The sequence below is a fragment of the Salvelinus sp. IW2-2015 genome, unplaced genomic scaffold (genome assembly GCF_002910315.2).
Source record: "Salvelinus sp. IW2-2015 unplaced genomic scaffold, ASM291031v2 Un_scaffold2872, whole genome shotgun sequence".
NCBI classification, from domain to species: domain Eukaryota; kingdom Metazoa; phylum Chordata; class Actinopteri; order Salmoniformes; family Salmonidae; genus Salvelinus; species Salvelinus sp. IW2-2015.
In genome coordinates, this window is record NW_019944172.1 from 110,116 (window position 1) to 125,060 (window position 14,945).

The 14,945-nt window shown below is 41.0% G+C and overlaps 1 protein-coding gene across 1 annotated transcript in view; it reads right to left on the reverse strand.

Moving 5' to 3' along the window:
- Positions 1 to 14,945, reverse strand: part of dtymk (deoxythymidylate kinase (thymidylate kinase)) — a 39,474-nt gene that overhangs the window by 18,108 nt on the left and 6,421 nt on the right. The window contains exon 3 of the mRNA XM_024141977.2: positions 8,538 to 8,628. Within this exon, the coding sequence (XP_023997745.1) occupies positions 8,538 to 8,628 (91 nt within the window). The remainder of the gene's footprint in view (positions 1 to 8,537; positions 8,629 to 14,945) is intronic.

Genomic DNA, 14,945 nt, shown 5'->3' on the forward strand with positions numbered 1-14,945 from the left:
ATTCAAACAGTTTTAGAAACGTCAGAGTGTTTTCTATCCAAATCTACTAACAATATGCATATTTTATCTTCTGGGGATGAGTAGCTGGCAGTTGAATTTGSGTATGCTTTTCATCCAAACGTGAAAATGCTGCCCCCTATCCTAGAGAAGTTAAGGCTAGGGGGCAGTATTCGGAAGTTTGAATGACTGAGGTGCCCAAAGTAAACTGCCTGTTACTCAGGCCCATAAGCATATGCATGGTAGTATTAGAAAACTCTGAAGTTTCTAAAACTGTTAAAATAATGTCTATGAGTATAACAGAACTGATTTGGCAGGCAAACCCCCGAGGACAATCCATCCAGGGAATTTTTTGTTGCTGAGGTCATTGAATTTTCCAATGATTTTCTATGGGAAACCTGATTTATTAGGACCCAGATTGCAGTTCCTATGGCTTCCACTAGATGTCAACAGCCTTTAGAAACTGTTCAATGTTTTCTTTTTTTTTTAATGAAGAAGTATTCATATTCTTTGTCGGTGGACTCTAGTCTTTTGGTGCGCGTGAATGACTGCGCCCTCCGTGTTGTTTTTCTCCGGTATTGGAAACAGTTTATTCCGGTCTTAAATTTTATCGATTATTTACATTTTAGGGTACCTGAGGTTGGATTAGAAACGTTGTTTGAACCAAGTTTACAGGTAACTTATTAGATCCTCTGTAGGCATGTTGGGCGAGTTGGAACCGGTGTATTTCTGAATCAAATGCGCCAAATAAACTGACATTTTTGGGATATAAAGGACTTTATTGAACAAAACGACCATTCATTGTGTAACAGACCTTTGGGATTGCAAAAAGATGAAGATCTTCAAAGGTAAGCGATTTATTTTATTGCAATTTCTGACWTTCGTTATGCATCTGTTTGGTTGGAAAATGTTTTTCATGCTTTTGTATGCGGGGCGCTGTCCTCAGATAATCGTATGGTATGCTTTCGCCGTAAAGCCTTTTTGAAATCTGACAAAGCGGCTGGATTAACAAGAAGTTTATCTTTTAAATGATGTAAGACACTTGTATCGTCATGAATGTTTAATATTACGAAGTTAGTGTTTTTGAATGTCGCACTCTGCAATTTACCAGATGTTGTCAAATGGATCCCGTTAACGGGATTCTAGCCGTAGGGGATCCCTAAGAGGTAACACGTTTAAATGTTTTACTCACGTTGGCCACGGTGAAGGAGAGCCCACAGGTTTTGGTAGCGGGCCATGTCCATGGCACTGTATTGTCCTCAAAGCGAGCAAATAAGTTGTTTCATTTGTCTGGGAGCAAGACGGTGTCCGCGACGGGGCTGGTTTTCTTTTTGTAATCCGTGATTGACTGTAGACCCTGCCACATACAGTTGAAGTTGGAAGTTTACATACACTTAGGTTGTCCTCTGGTCTGATGAAACAAAAATAGAACTGTTTGGCCATAATGACCACCGTTATGTTTGGAGGAAAAAGGGGGAGGCTTGCAAGCCAAAGAACACCATCCCAACCGTGAAGCGCGGGGGTGGCAGCATCATGTTGTGGGGGTGCTTTGCTGCAGGAGGGACTGGTGCACTTCACAAAATAGATGGCATCATGAGGGTCAAGGTATTGGAGTGGCCATCACAAAGCCCTGACCTCAATCCTATAGAAAATTTGTGGGCAGAACTGAAAAAGCGTGTGCGAGCAAGGAGGCCTACAAACCTGACTGTTACACCAGCTCTGTCAGGAGGAATGGGCCAAAATTCACCCAACTTATTGTGGGAAGCTTGTGGAAGGCTACCCGACACGTTTGACCCAAGTTAAACAATTTAAAGGCAATGCTACCAAATACTAATTGAGTGTGTAATCTTCTGACGCACTGGGAATGTGACGAAATAAATAAAAGCTGAAATAAATCTCTACTATTATTCTGACATTTCACATTCTTAAAATAAAGTGGTGATCCTAACTGACCTAAGACAGGGATTTTTTACTAGGATTAAATGTCAGGAATTGTGAAAAACTTCCGACTTCAACTGTACGTCTCGTGTCTGAGTTGTTGAATTGCGACTCTACTTCGTCAATATACTGACGCTTAGCTTGTTTGATTGCTTTGCGGAGGGAATAGCTACAGTGTTTGTATTCGGTCATGTTTCCGGTCGCCTTGCCATGATTTAAAAGCAGTGGTTCGAGCTTTAATTTTTGCGCAAATGCTGCCATCAATCCACGGTTTCTGGTTGGGGAAGGTTTTAATAGTCACCATGGGTACATCACCACCGATGCACTTGCTAATAAACTTGCTCACCGAATCAGCGTATACATCAATGTTGTTGTCCGAGGCTATCCGGAACATATCCCAGTCCACGTGATCGAAGCAATCTTGAAGCCTGGAATCCGATTGGTCGGACCAGCGTTGAACAGACCTGAGCACAGGCGTTTCCTATTTTAGTTTCTGTCTATAGGCTGGGAGCAACAAAATGTGGTCGTGATCAGATTTGCTGAATGGAGGGCTGGGGAGGGCTTTGTATGCGTCGCGGAAGTTAGAGTAGCAATGATCAAGAAAGCTGCCAGCTCGAGTCACTCATTCGATATGCTGATAAAATTAAGGAAGCCTTGTTTTCAGATTAGCTTGTTAAAATCCCCAGCTACAATAAATGCAGCCTCAGGATATGTGGTTTGCAGTTTACATAGAGACCAGTGAAGTTCTTTCAGGGCCGTCCAGGTGTGCTTGGCCCCCCCAAGCACACCTGGACGGGGAATACACTGGGGGGGAATACACAGCTGTGATTATAATCGAAGAGATTTCTCTTGGTAGATAATGCGGTCGGTATTTGATTGTAAGGAATTCTAGGTCAGGTGTACAAAAGGACTTGYGTTCCTGTATGTTGTTATGATCACACCACGACTCGTTAATCATAAGGCATACACCCCCGCCCTTCTTCTGACCAGAGAGATGTTTGTTTCTGTCGGCACGATGCGTGAAGAAACCGGGTGGCTGTACCGACTCTGATAAAATATCCCGAGTGGGCCATGTTTRCGTGAAACAGAGAATGTTAATCTCTTCTCTCGCTCTCTGGAAGGCAACCCTTGCTCGAATTGCGCCTACCTTGTTGTCAAGAGACTGTACATTGGCGTGTAGTAGCGGTGAGCGATGTGCCCATCTACGGAGCCTGACCAGAAGACCGCTCTGTCTGCGGCGCCGTTGTTTTGGGTCGCCGGCTGGGATCATATCCATTGTCCTGAGTGGTGGTCCGAACAGAGGATCCGCTTCGGAAAAGTCGTATTCCTGGTCGTAATGTTGGTAAGTTGACTTTGCTCTTATATCCAATAGTTCTTCCCGGCTGTATGTAATAAGACTTCCTGGGGTAACAATGTAAGAAGTAATAGATTACTTTATTTTTTATACTGCATAGTTTCCTTAGAACGTGAGGTGATGGGGGTCACCCTGGGGTCATGATAGGAGCTGCACCAAATGATTGATGTATTATAATAATTTATTATGCTTATGTTGTATTAATAGAAGGGGAAGGYCTATAAGACCCTCCCCTACTACATTTATAGGGTCCTGGACCACAGATTAGCAATATATGCATTATAAGGTTTAATACTGTTCCACAGTTCTATTCTAGTCTATGCCTCTTATAAGAAACGCTGTGAGCAGATGTGTGAGAAAGCGCCTCAAGGCTAAAAGAGCGACACAGACCCCTGCAGGGGAGTAAATAGATAAGAGACAAGTCAGACATACCACTGTAAGCCACACGTGAATGGAAAATTACTGCTGAGCCCTTAGAAAACACTGGAACTATTGTTTTCTGCAGCAAGTTTGTATAACTGTATATGCATGGGCTTGGTCTCATGAGTAGAAGGTGTTGATGTAGGCAGTTACATCACTAGGGGTTCGACTGCAAGCATATTAAAGCAACTTTGACCTTTTTATTTCGCAGAACTTACTCTGAAACATACGTGCTGTGTTTCCGTTGTCAACTTCTGTTTGCAATTGCATTAAAGGTTTGATTGATTTACTGATTTCACCAATAAGCCAATGATTGACAAGGAACCGAGCATCTCTGTCGGCGCCATCTTGCTAATCTTATCGATAGCAACAGCTCATGGTACTCCTGGAATTTTTGACTCAATGGAGGAACATAGTCAGAGAAATGCTGGATGAATGTCTTGCTCGAGCTGTGTATGCAACTGGTTCACCTCTGATGCTCACAGGCAATGTGTATTGGAAGAGATTTCTGAATGTTCTTCGSCCAGCATACACCCCTCCAACCAGACATGCTTTATCTACTCATTTGCTGGTCAAGTGAAGGTCAAGCAAATCATAGAGAAAGCAAACTGTATTGCAATCATCTCTGATGGGTGGTCGAATGTTCGGGGGCAAGGAATAATTAACTACATCTCTACCCCTCAACCAGTATTCTACAAGAGCACAGAAACAAGGGACAACGGTCTCTACATTGCAGATTGCAGATGAGCTGAAGGCAGTCAATGACCTTTGACCACAGAAGGTATTTGCACTGYTGACAGACAGTGCTGCGAACATGAAGGCTGCTTGGTCTAAAGTGGAGGAGTCCTACCCATTGGCTGTGCTGCTCATGCATTGAATAAGCTCCTCACGGACATCTTGGCACTGAAAACAATGGGATTGTGGGATTTCAATGGGATTTCCTTGGCTCTCTACAAGAGAGCCAAGGAAATGATTAGGTATGTGAAGGGTCATCAAGTTATAGCAGCAATCTACCTCACCAAGCAAAGTGAGAATAATAAGAGCACCACATTGAAGCTGCCCAGCAACACCCTTTGGGAGGGGAAGGAGTCTCTCCAAGAATTGGCCATATCACAGTCTGCTGATATGGACAGCCCCATCAAGAGGATCCTCCTGGATGATGTATTTTGGGAGAGCCTGAAAATCCTGAAACCTATAGCAGTAGCCATTGCACAGATTGAGGGAGACAATGCCATCCTGTCTGATGTTCAGACTKTGCTTGCGGATGTAAGAGAAGATATCCGTACTGCCCTGCCCACTTCACTGTTGCTCCAAGCAGAGGAAACACATCAAAAGGAGTGACTTCTGCCTGAAGCCCAWACACGCCGCAGCGTACATGTTGGACCCCAAGTATGCTGGCAAGAGCATCCTGTCTGGTGCAGAGATCAACAAGGCCTATGGTGTCATCACTACTGTGTCTCGCCACCTTGGCCTGGATGAGGGCAAGGTTCTTGGCAGTCTGGCGAAGTACACTTCCAAGCAAGGGATTGGGATGGGAGATGCAATTTGGCAGTCGTGCCAACATGTCTCATCAGCCACCTGGTGGAAGGGCTTTGTGGATCTGAGGCTCTTTCCCCTGTTGCCTCCATCATCCCCATATCCCACCAACATCAGCTGCCTCAGAGCGCAACTGGTCCTGTTTGGGAAAACAACACACACCAAAGCACGCAACAGGCTGTCCAATACAAGGGTTGAAAAATTGGTGGCCATCTGGCAAATTTTAGGCTTTTTGAGCCTGACAACAAGCCATCCTCAACAAGGTTGGAAAGTGACAGTGAAGATGCCTGATGTTCAAAAGGTGGACATTGAGGAGGTCCAGGGAGAAGACATGGAAGCCCGAGAGGAAGACAACCAAAGCTTTAGTTTCTAGACTATCATTTTACAGATGTTGAAAACGTTTCTGGGAGATGCGATGGATCATTCATATATCCCTTTTCTTTTGTTGTTCAGTGAAATCATCCAATGTGAGAGTCAACTCTTTTAATTCGTAACTAAATAGATTTTTAAAATTTCTATTGGAAGGATTTAATCATTTGCAATGATGTGTACTTATGATAAGGTAAAAGGTTTTATGTTTCTGTCTCCATACAGTATGGTAAATGTATCCATTGCATAAAACATCTACATTTAAATGGTATTAATATTAATTTGCATATATTTCCATTAATTCCACGGAAAGTTTCCACCTCTGAATAATCCCCAAAATGTGCAACCCTATTGGTTACTGTCCTTTCAGCTTCACGAGCTGTCACACACTGCAGACCTAGGTTCAATAGGTTCTCCACTGCAGGCCTAGGTCCTATAGGTTCTCCACTGAAGGCCTAGGTCCTATAGGTTCTCCACTGAAGCGCTGGTCCTATAGGTTCTCCACTGCAGGCCTAGGTCCTATAGGTTCTCCACTGCAGGCCTAGGTCTATAGGTTCTCCACTGCAGGCCTAGGTCCTATAGTTTCCACTGAAGGCCTAGGTCCTATAGGTTCTCACTGAAGGCCTAGGTCCAATAGGTTCTCCACTGAAGGCCTAGGTCCAATAGGTTCTCCACTGAAGGCCTAGGTCCATAGTTAGGTTCTTCCACTGAAGGCCTAGGTCCTATAGGTTCCACCACTGACAAACATGATAAATAGATATAGCGACTGTTACAATTTCCCCCGTCTTCCCTTACTAATAGTGAGCTATGTAACTTTCCAACAATTTCCCCACTCTTCCCCACCAACGAGTCTAGCAAATTCAGCCAAAGTTTGAGGCTATTTTTCAATGAAAGTAAAAGGACATAAGGTTACGAGTAAAGTAGAAATCCCAGGTTTCAATAGGCGATAAGATAAGTTTCAAGAAAGGAGTGTATATATTTGGCGAAGCGCTTTTATGTGCTGACTGATTAGAAGCTGATAATGAGTTTTATTTACGCCGGTGGTCTTGGGAAGAAATGTTGAGTCCTCACTGTCCGAGACCAAGTCAAGACAGATAGAAATGTATTCCAAACTGAGACAAGACCGACACACAATGTGTGGCTCGAGACCGGACTCGAGTACGACAACACTGCAGGAGGGGTATTTCAGGCAGAGCAAAACACAGCCAAAGAAGTACATACAGAACAGGCTTGGCGTGTGAGACGTGTGTATTGTAAGAACTCAGCAGGCTTGGCGCTGTGAGAGCTGTGTGTATTGTTTTAATGAACTCAACAGCTTGGCGCTGGTGAAGCTGTGTGATTGTTTTAATGACTACGGCTGGCTGTGAAGCTGTGTATTGTTTTAATGAACTCACAGGCTTGGCGCTGGTGAGAGCTGTGTGTATTGTTTTAATGAACTCACAGGCTTGGCGCTGGTGAGAGCTGTGTGTATTGTTTTAATGAACTCACAGGCTTGGCGCTGGTGAGAGCTGTGTGTATTGTTTTAATGACTCACAGGCTTGGCGCTGGTGAGAGCTGTGTGTATTGTTTAATGAACTCACAGGCTTGGCGCTGGTGAGAGCTGTGTGTATTGTTTAATGAACTCACAGGCTTGGCGCTGTGAGAGCTGTGTGTATTGTTTTAATGAACTCACAGGCTTGGCGCTGGTGAGAGCTGTGTGTATTGTTTTAATGAACTCACAGGCTTGGCGCTGGTGAGAGCTGTGTGTATTGTTTTAATGAATCACAGGCTTGGCGCTGGTGAGAGCTGTGTGTATTGTTTTAATGAACTCACAGGCTTGGCCTGGTGAGAGCTGTGTGTATTGTTTAATGAACTCACAGGCTTGGCGCTGGTGAGAGCTGTGTGTATTGTTTTAATGAACTCACAGGCTTGGCGCTGGTGAGAGCTGTGTGTATTGTTTTAATGAACTCACAGGCTTGGCGCTGGTGGAGCTGTGTGATTGTTTTAATGAACTCACAGGCTTGGCGCTGGTGAGAGCTGTGTGTATTGTTTTAATGAACTCACAGGCTTGGCGCTGGTGAGAGCTGTGTGTATTGTTAAAATGAACTCACAGGCTTGGCGCTGGTGAGAGCTGTGTGTATTGTTTTAATGAACTCACAGGCTTGGCGCTGGTGAGAGCTGTGTGTATTGTTTTAATGAACTCACAGGCTGCGCTGGTGAGAGCTGTGTGTATTGTTTTAATGAACTCACAGGCTGGCGCTGGTGAGAGCTGTGTGTATTGTTTTAATGAACTCACAGGCTGGCGCTGGTGAGAGCTGTGTGTTGTAACGTCCTGACCCAGAGTTCTTAATGTGTTTTGCTTGTTTAGTGTTGGTCAGGACGTGAGCTGGGTGGGAATTCTATGTTGTGTGTCTAGTTCGTCTCGGTTTCTATGTTCAGCCTGATATGGTTCTCAATCAGAGACAGCTGTCAATCGTTGTCCCTGATTGAGAATCATAATATAGGTGGCTTGTTTTGTGTGGGGGATTGTGGGTGGTTGTTTCCTGTCTTTGTTTTTTTGTCTGCACCAGCAAGGACTGTGACGGTTAGTGTGTTTGTCAGTTTGTATAGTGTTTTGTTTTGTCTATTAAATTCATTATGTCTAATTACCACGCTGCACATTGGTCCTCTGATCCTTCTCGACTTCTCCTCGTCTGAGGAGAGGGGACGAAGTAGACTGCCGTTACATGTGTATTGTTTTAATGAACTCACAGATTCGCTTGGCGCTGGTGAGAACTGTGTGTATTGTTTTAATGAACTCACAGGCTTGGCGCTGGTGAGAACTGGTGTGTATTGTTTTAATGAACTCACAGGCTTGGTGCTGGTGAGAGCTGTGTGTATTGTTTTAATGAACTCACAGGCTTGGCGCTGGTGAGAACTGTGTGTATTGTTTTAATGAACTCACAGGCTTGGCGCTGGTGAAGGCCACTCCAGAGAAGGCGTATCTATCCACCACCAGACTGATGCCCTGCTCCAACTTCTCCTTCATCAGAGGCCTGGAAGGAAAGGACCAAGACATAACACTCACAACCACAGCTAATAACACAATTTCCTACTCCTTATGACAGTAAGGCAGCTCAACCACATCTAATATCTCTAGCCACTTGAATAATTAGATGTAATAAATGTATCACTACAAACAATGCCACTTTATATCATGTTTACATACCCTACATTCAGTGATGCCAACTTAGCACTTTTGTTGCTAGATTTAGTAACTTTTCAGACAACCCTGGCAACTATTTTTTTTCCAAACAGCACCTAGCAACACATTTAGCTACTTTTAAAATGTATTTGGAACTTTTAGCAACTTTTGAAAAGTGACTCAAATGCTGAAATGCACGCATTTCCCCTTTATACGACACAAAAAACGATTTTCTTTGTCACACACGCAGTCACAACACACATGCCTGGCTGCAAAAGTAAGATTAAATCAAAAGGCAATATGCTTGATTTTTCTGACAAGATATTTCTTCTTACCAGGCAGTTTTTAATGTTAYAGCATTTCACTAGTTTCAAGCTTTTTTGTCCTTAATTATCTTAAGATAATACAACTTGTTAGTTTTATTTAGTGGTTCCCGAGTAACTTAATGCTCGAAATTAGAATTACAAAGCTGTTTGATCAACACTGACAAGTACAAAACTGCTTTGTCAGTCATTATTTCATCTCTTCACATATTAAGAACAGATAATGACCAAATGGAATTCACTGTTTTATTGTCAATCTTACACACAGCAATCATGTAGACAAAATACAGAACAAAGACAGTACACTTTTCATATCTGGGGAACACAGTCATTTGAACTGTTGAACAATTCTATTACATCCCCAAGATGGTATTTAACTTGTACATACGTTTGGCTCTTGTTGCTAATTGTGTAATAAGAGGTAAAAAAAAAAATCAAACAGCTTTTCAGCATCCACTAACTCAGTGGCCTGTGCAAGGTGTGGGACCTCAACTTGATAAGCCACCACGTTTCTATCAAAGCGTATAGAACAATAAAGCCTAGAATCAACCAAAAAATATGTTTTTGACCAGTCCAAATTCTGGCATATTACCATTCAGTACTTTGGCAAAGAACATGGCCTTCTGAATTATGTATTTATTACAAGCCATTTGACTGATACTTCATTGAAACCTAGGAAGTCCCTCAATTTTCCACATAAATATTGTAGATCTTTATCCTCTGATACAGGTCCCATCTACCTTTCATTTGAAACAATTGGGTGCATTGAACCGTCAACATTTTGGCAGCTTTCATACATTTGGTTCTGATTGATCGAATACTTGCAAATATTTTTTAAATTGAGCTTGGAAGCCCATCGTTTAAAGAAAAATTGTTTAGACTCGAACCACATACACATATGTCTAACCATTGGACCCAATGACTTTATCCGTGATGGCAAATGTATCATGTAATGCTGTTTAGGTGTAACGATGCGGTCTAGAAAAAGCTCCGTCCAATGTTTCAGATTAAACTTTAACGTAGACACAGTCGCAATGGAAAGAACATGTGCAAATACCARCTGTACAATCTCTATTAGCTCAATTATCAGTCTTGTYTATATATGCATTGACTTCCAAAGTCTCCAAAACAAATGGCAATATCCTTAGCAGGACAAGCATTTGCCCAGATGACTGTTTTAGTTTACCATCACTTGACATGAATGTACTAACAGAAATTGYGGARGGCCGATCTCTAACATCTAGAGGGGAATAAGGGAAACCAAGAATAGCAGAATTCACTGAGTCCAGATCAATCTGTCCTGACACAACAAGATGATTCAAAACACATTTGATTTCCAATGGGGCTACGCCCTCCAGAATTACATGCATAATGTCTTGCGAAGTTTGTTGTATGATATCAAAGGCTGGGAATTCAACTAAGTTGCTCCTTCTATTGATCCCATTTGTTGTTCTCAGGTTGTTGCGAAGCAAGTCAGTCTGTACCTTTTCTATTTCATCACACTGTCTGACATGCTTCTCCCATGTCCTTTTAGTATATGTATCCTCATTGAAGAGTGACTGCATGTCCTCAAAATAACACTCAGTGTCTGCACTTACTGTAGGCAAAGCCCCACACCCTCTTTGAACCCTGCTAGTTCATGTTGTGTCAGGGTGTCTCCACAGAGAGAACATCGCACCATATATCGTTTTCTCCGTTAATAGTTAGCATTTTAACCCCACTGTACAATGCATCCATGTCTTTCCTGATTCTATCTACACCAGATTGACGGAGGTCTGCTGATCTAGCCATGCCAAAGTAGCCTGATAGCAGCCAGTTTAGACCTGTATTTTGGATTTATATTTCCTAGGGTGTAGTACACCATTAACAACTTGTTTTTTGGGGGATGCAAAGGATCCTAGTGGATTACAGATCTCCATTTCATCCGTGTACAGAACAATCTGCAATGCCTTTGGTTTCTCTGAAAAATAAGGGATGTGATTTTAGAAGAGCACCATCAACAATGTCATGAAAACAARTTRCCCTGCACATCRGAGGTCCCTTTTCAACCACAGACAAAATCCTTGGGTGTGATAAGAACTGTTCTAGACTTTTGACTAAATGGTACATAATAAAATAATTTGTCTTTGAAGAAAAAGTATTTTGATCCTCCACATTTCATCTTGCCTGTGGTTCGAGCGATTTGAATTTCCTCTGCGTCCAAACACCTAAACTGCTTCTTAATAACACTGTCCTGTCTAAATGGTGTTGCAACGCCAGCAAAAGGGTCAATGATATTGTCAAACATATCCATTGCACCATTTTCCAAGTTGACCTGATGTGCTTCCTGAATGCTTCTTTAGCACTGCCTCCATCTGCCTCCTGAGGTTGTCCAATAGTGATGATTGATACTGCTGTACCCCAGCGACAATGTCATTCACACCTTTCTGAAAGAGAGAGGGAGAGAAAATCAATCATGGAGGTTGGAACACACCATCATGTATACCTATGATATTTAGATTTTGCTTATGACATATTCATTAACATAAGGACATAAGGGATCGACAATAGTAAGGTGGACAACCTAGCACTGAGAATGAACTCAACCATCACTGAACCACTACAAACATGCTCTGCATAATGTAACAAACCAAATGCTGTGTTCTGCTCAGAAAAAGCATCTTACCTGTGTGAGACGATGCTTGGCTCTGGCATTTATCACAAAAGCAGTGGCATGTGTTGTCAGATCCTAAAAATGTTGACATTGAATGTAGTATCCTGAGGCTGGACATTACTAGTTCATGACAAGTATAATGTTTGTAACAGGAGAAGTGGTTGTGAAGAATGACTATGAATGCTATTAGTACATCTAAGTATTTAAAATATGGTTAATTTCAGATTGCCACCAACCGAGTACCTTACTTGTTGCACTGTGACAGCTTCATGTTTGTCAATGCCCCTTTGCCCTTCATCTGAGTCAGATGTATGGAGTTGCTGATCACTGATGCAAGAGTTCGCTAGGAGCTGATCGGGTTGAATGTTGTCCTGTGTACCACACATCAAAGACAAATATTATTATTTGAAATTGTATTTAGTTTCAACAAGAGCTATTTAAGTGTTTTGTTCCTATTTATCATTGATTATTTTCACATTAATCCAGCTTTAGCCATAAGAGTCACTATAGCTAAAAAAATTATCGTATAGCCTATGGATAGTATGACTTTGGTCCGTGTATCGTCGGTTAATAAAATTATTTTTGTAAATCCAGAAAAAAAAATGCTTGCTAGCTACTTACTTGTTGCGGTTGTACTTGGTTTTCCTCCGATGGCTGTTCATCTGTTCGGGTGCCTTCAAGTAAGTGTTCAATGTGGTTTCTCTTTAAATGATGATAGAAGGAATTGTACACTCTGGATTCCTCAGTGCATCCGTCAATACCACAGAGCAACCAGAAATCAGGGCTGCGACTGTGCAATCTATTGATATGGCTCAATAACAGCAGATAACGCACCGTCAAAAGCATCTTGAATGTTACTAAAAGCAAACGCAAGTAAACGGGCGGAAAGAACTGAAAATGTTCACAAGTATTTATAATACGACGAAGTAATTTGATTGGAGTAGAGTATAACAGCACTGCGACTTTTAACTATACATGTATCACTCCGCTTTACAGGTGTTATAATAACCGTTAATTACATTAATTATCATTATCCATCTTAGATTGTAACAAACTTCGCACCACAAAGATGAACATATTTACACAAATAACATTTTAGTTAAATTATGAATGGTTACCGTCCTCTCCTGACGACGTGTAGGCCAACACAAAGTAGTGACACGCATCCTGGCATGGATCAGAGATCAACCACAGTATTTAAAAGGTAATGTTCATTTGTTTATACCCGTCTACCTTTCTCCTTAGCAAGGTAACGTTTGTTTTAATTTAAAAGTTGGCAAACCAAGTTAACATGCTAATTTTAACTAGATAACGTTGACTGTTGGCAGTTAATAACTGCACAAAACGGCCATTCAGTTGAAAACACTTGAACTTTGATTAGGTTGAAAGTGTTTTATTGCCGGAAATAGTGTTAATGAGGTGTAAATGTGCCCTAATGACTGACACCGTCGATTATTTAGCTTCGCCGTCTTTGGCACCCTTTCTACTGACAATTAGAAAATAAATAGAAATGGCGCCAAAGACGGCGAAGCTAAATTATCGATGGTGTCAGTCATTGTCTACAATTTTAGCAAAGATTAACTAAGATTTTCAATATGGACGACAATTTAGCATTAACGTTAGTTTAATTAGCTTGCACTATCTTTTGGTTTAAAGTAATAAACGTCAACGATATACTGGTAGTCTAATTTTGTTAGCTTTCGGTTGTTTGAACAGAAAAATAATCTCATATCGTTGTTTAAAAAAATAAGCCTTAGAAAGTTGGTTGCAATTTCAGTTTAATCCACTTGAAAAGACAGAACAAATAATACAACAAATAGTGGTTAAACTCAAATATACAAATTGATTAAAAACAAACGGTTTTTTTCGAAGAAATTTTAAACAATTATACTTTTAGTGAATGATATAAATAGGACTGGTGGAGTTGTCACACATGCAGCTGACACAGACATATGGAAATGTCTGCTCTACCCAAAATCACAACTGATTAATTGCAGCATTACCACAAAAATGGAAGGGGGAAAAAAGCAAGGAACTTGTATGTCGGCCCTGTATTAAAGAACATAAATGGTTAAAGAAACGTGTGATAAATAAAAACATATACCAATTTCATTTAAGGACCAAAAACAGACAGCTGTGCCATATAAATGGCAAAATAGTTGGGAAGAGATTTTCGATGTACCGCTTCCATGGCACATGGTTTATGAATTGATAAGCAAAACGTCGGATTCAAAACTTCACATTTTTTAAATTAAATTACTATACAAAATTCGTGCAACCATTAGAATATTATATATATGGGGGGATACAATCTTCCCAGCTCTGCAGATTCTGCTGTGAAGAGGCAGTCATTAGATCATTTATTTTGGTACTGTCCATATGTAGCTCGTTTTTGGTCACAGGTCCAGGAATGGCTGAAGAATTGCAACATTTACCTAGAACTAACACTGCAGATAGCAATACTAGGTGATTTGAAAAGCCATAGTCAATCGATCAATAATATAATAATTATTTTAGCAAAAATGTTTATCTTTAATTTACAATCTGTAGAAGCTATGAGAATAGAAAGGTTCAGTAATTTTGTGAAGCATCACAGCACAGTTGAAAAATATATGGCCAATAGAAATCCAAAATGGATGGTGTTGATAGTTGGGAGGGGTTGAATGGAGCTGAAGGGTGGGACTAATAACAAGATAACCAATGTAAAGCATACGGGGTTTGTAAAATGTATATAGGTTCAGAGATTTTGTGAAATAGCACAGTTACAAATAGAAATCAAACTAGATGGACATCAGAAATAGAGGAAGGACTAAGAACAAAAAGTAACTATTGTAAAATAGATTGTCTGTAAAATGTGTATAAGATGTATAAACTGAAGGTAGAAGCCTGAGTGTTTATTAGTTTACTCCAACTGGGGGATCGGGGTAGGGTTTGCGGGGAATAATAATAAAGGTATATTATTTTTAAAAAGTATGTATGTCTATATAGGTATGTGTATGTATATGTGTGTATATGTATGTCTATATAGGTATGTGTATATATATATATTATGTGTACATGTATGCATCCGTGTATGTATATGGATATATATATTTACCCAGAAAAATATACGGGAGATTGGAAATGATGCAGACAATTACATTGATGGAAGCAATCTTTCCGCAATATTAAGCTGATCCACCCCTTACGATT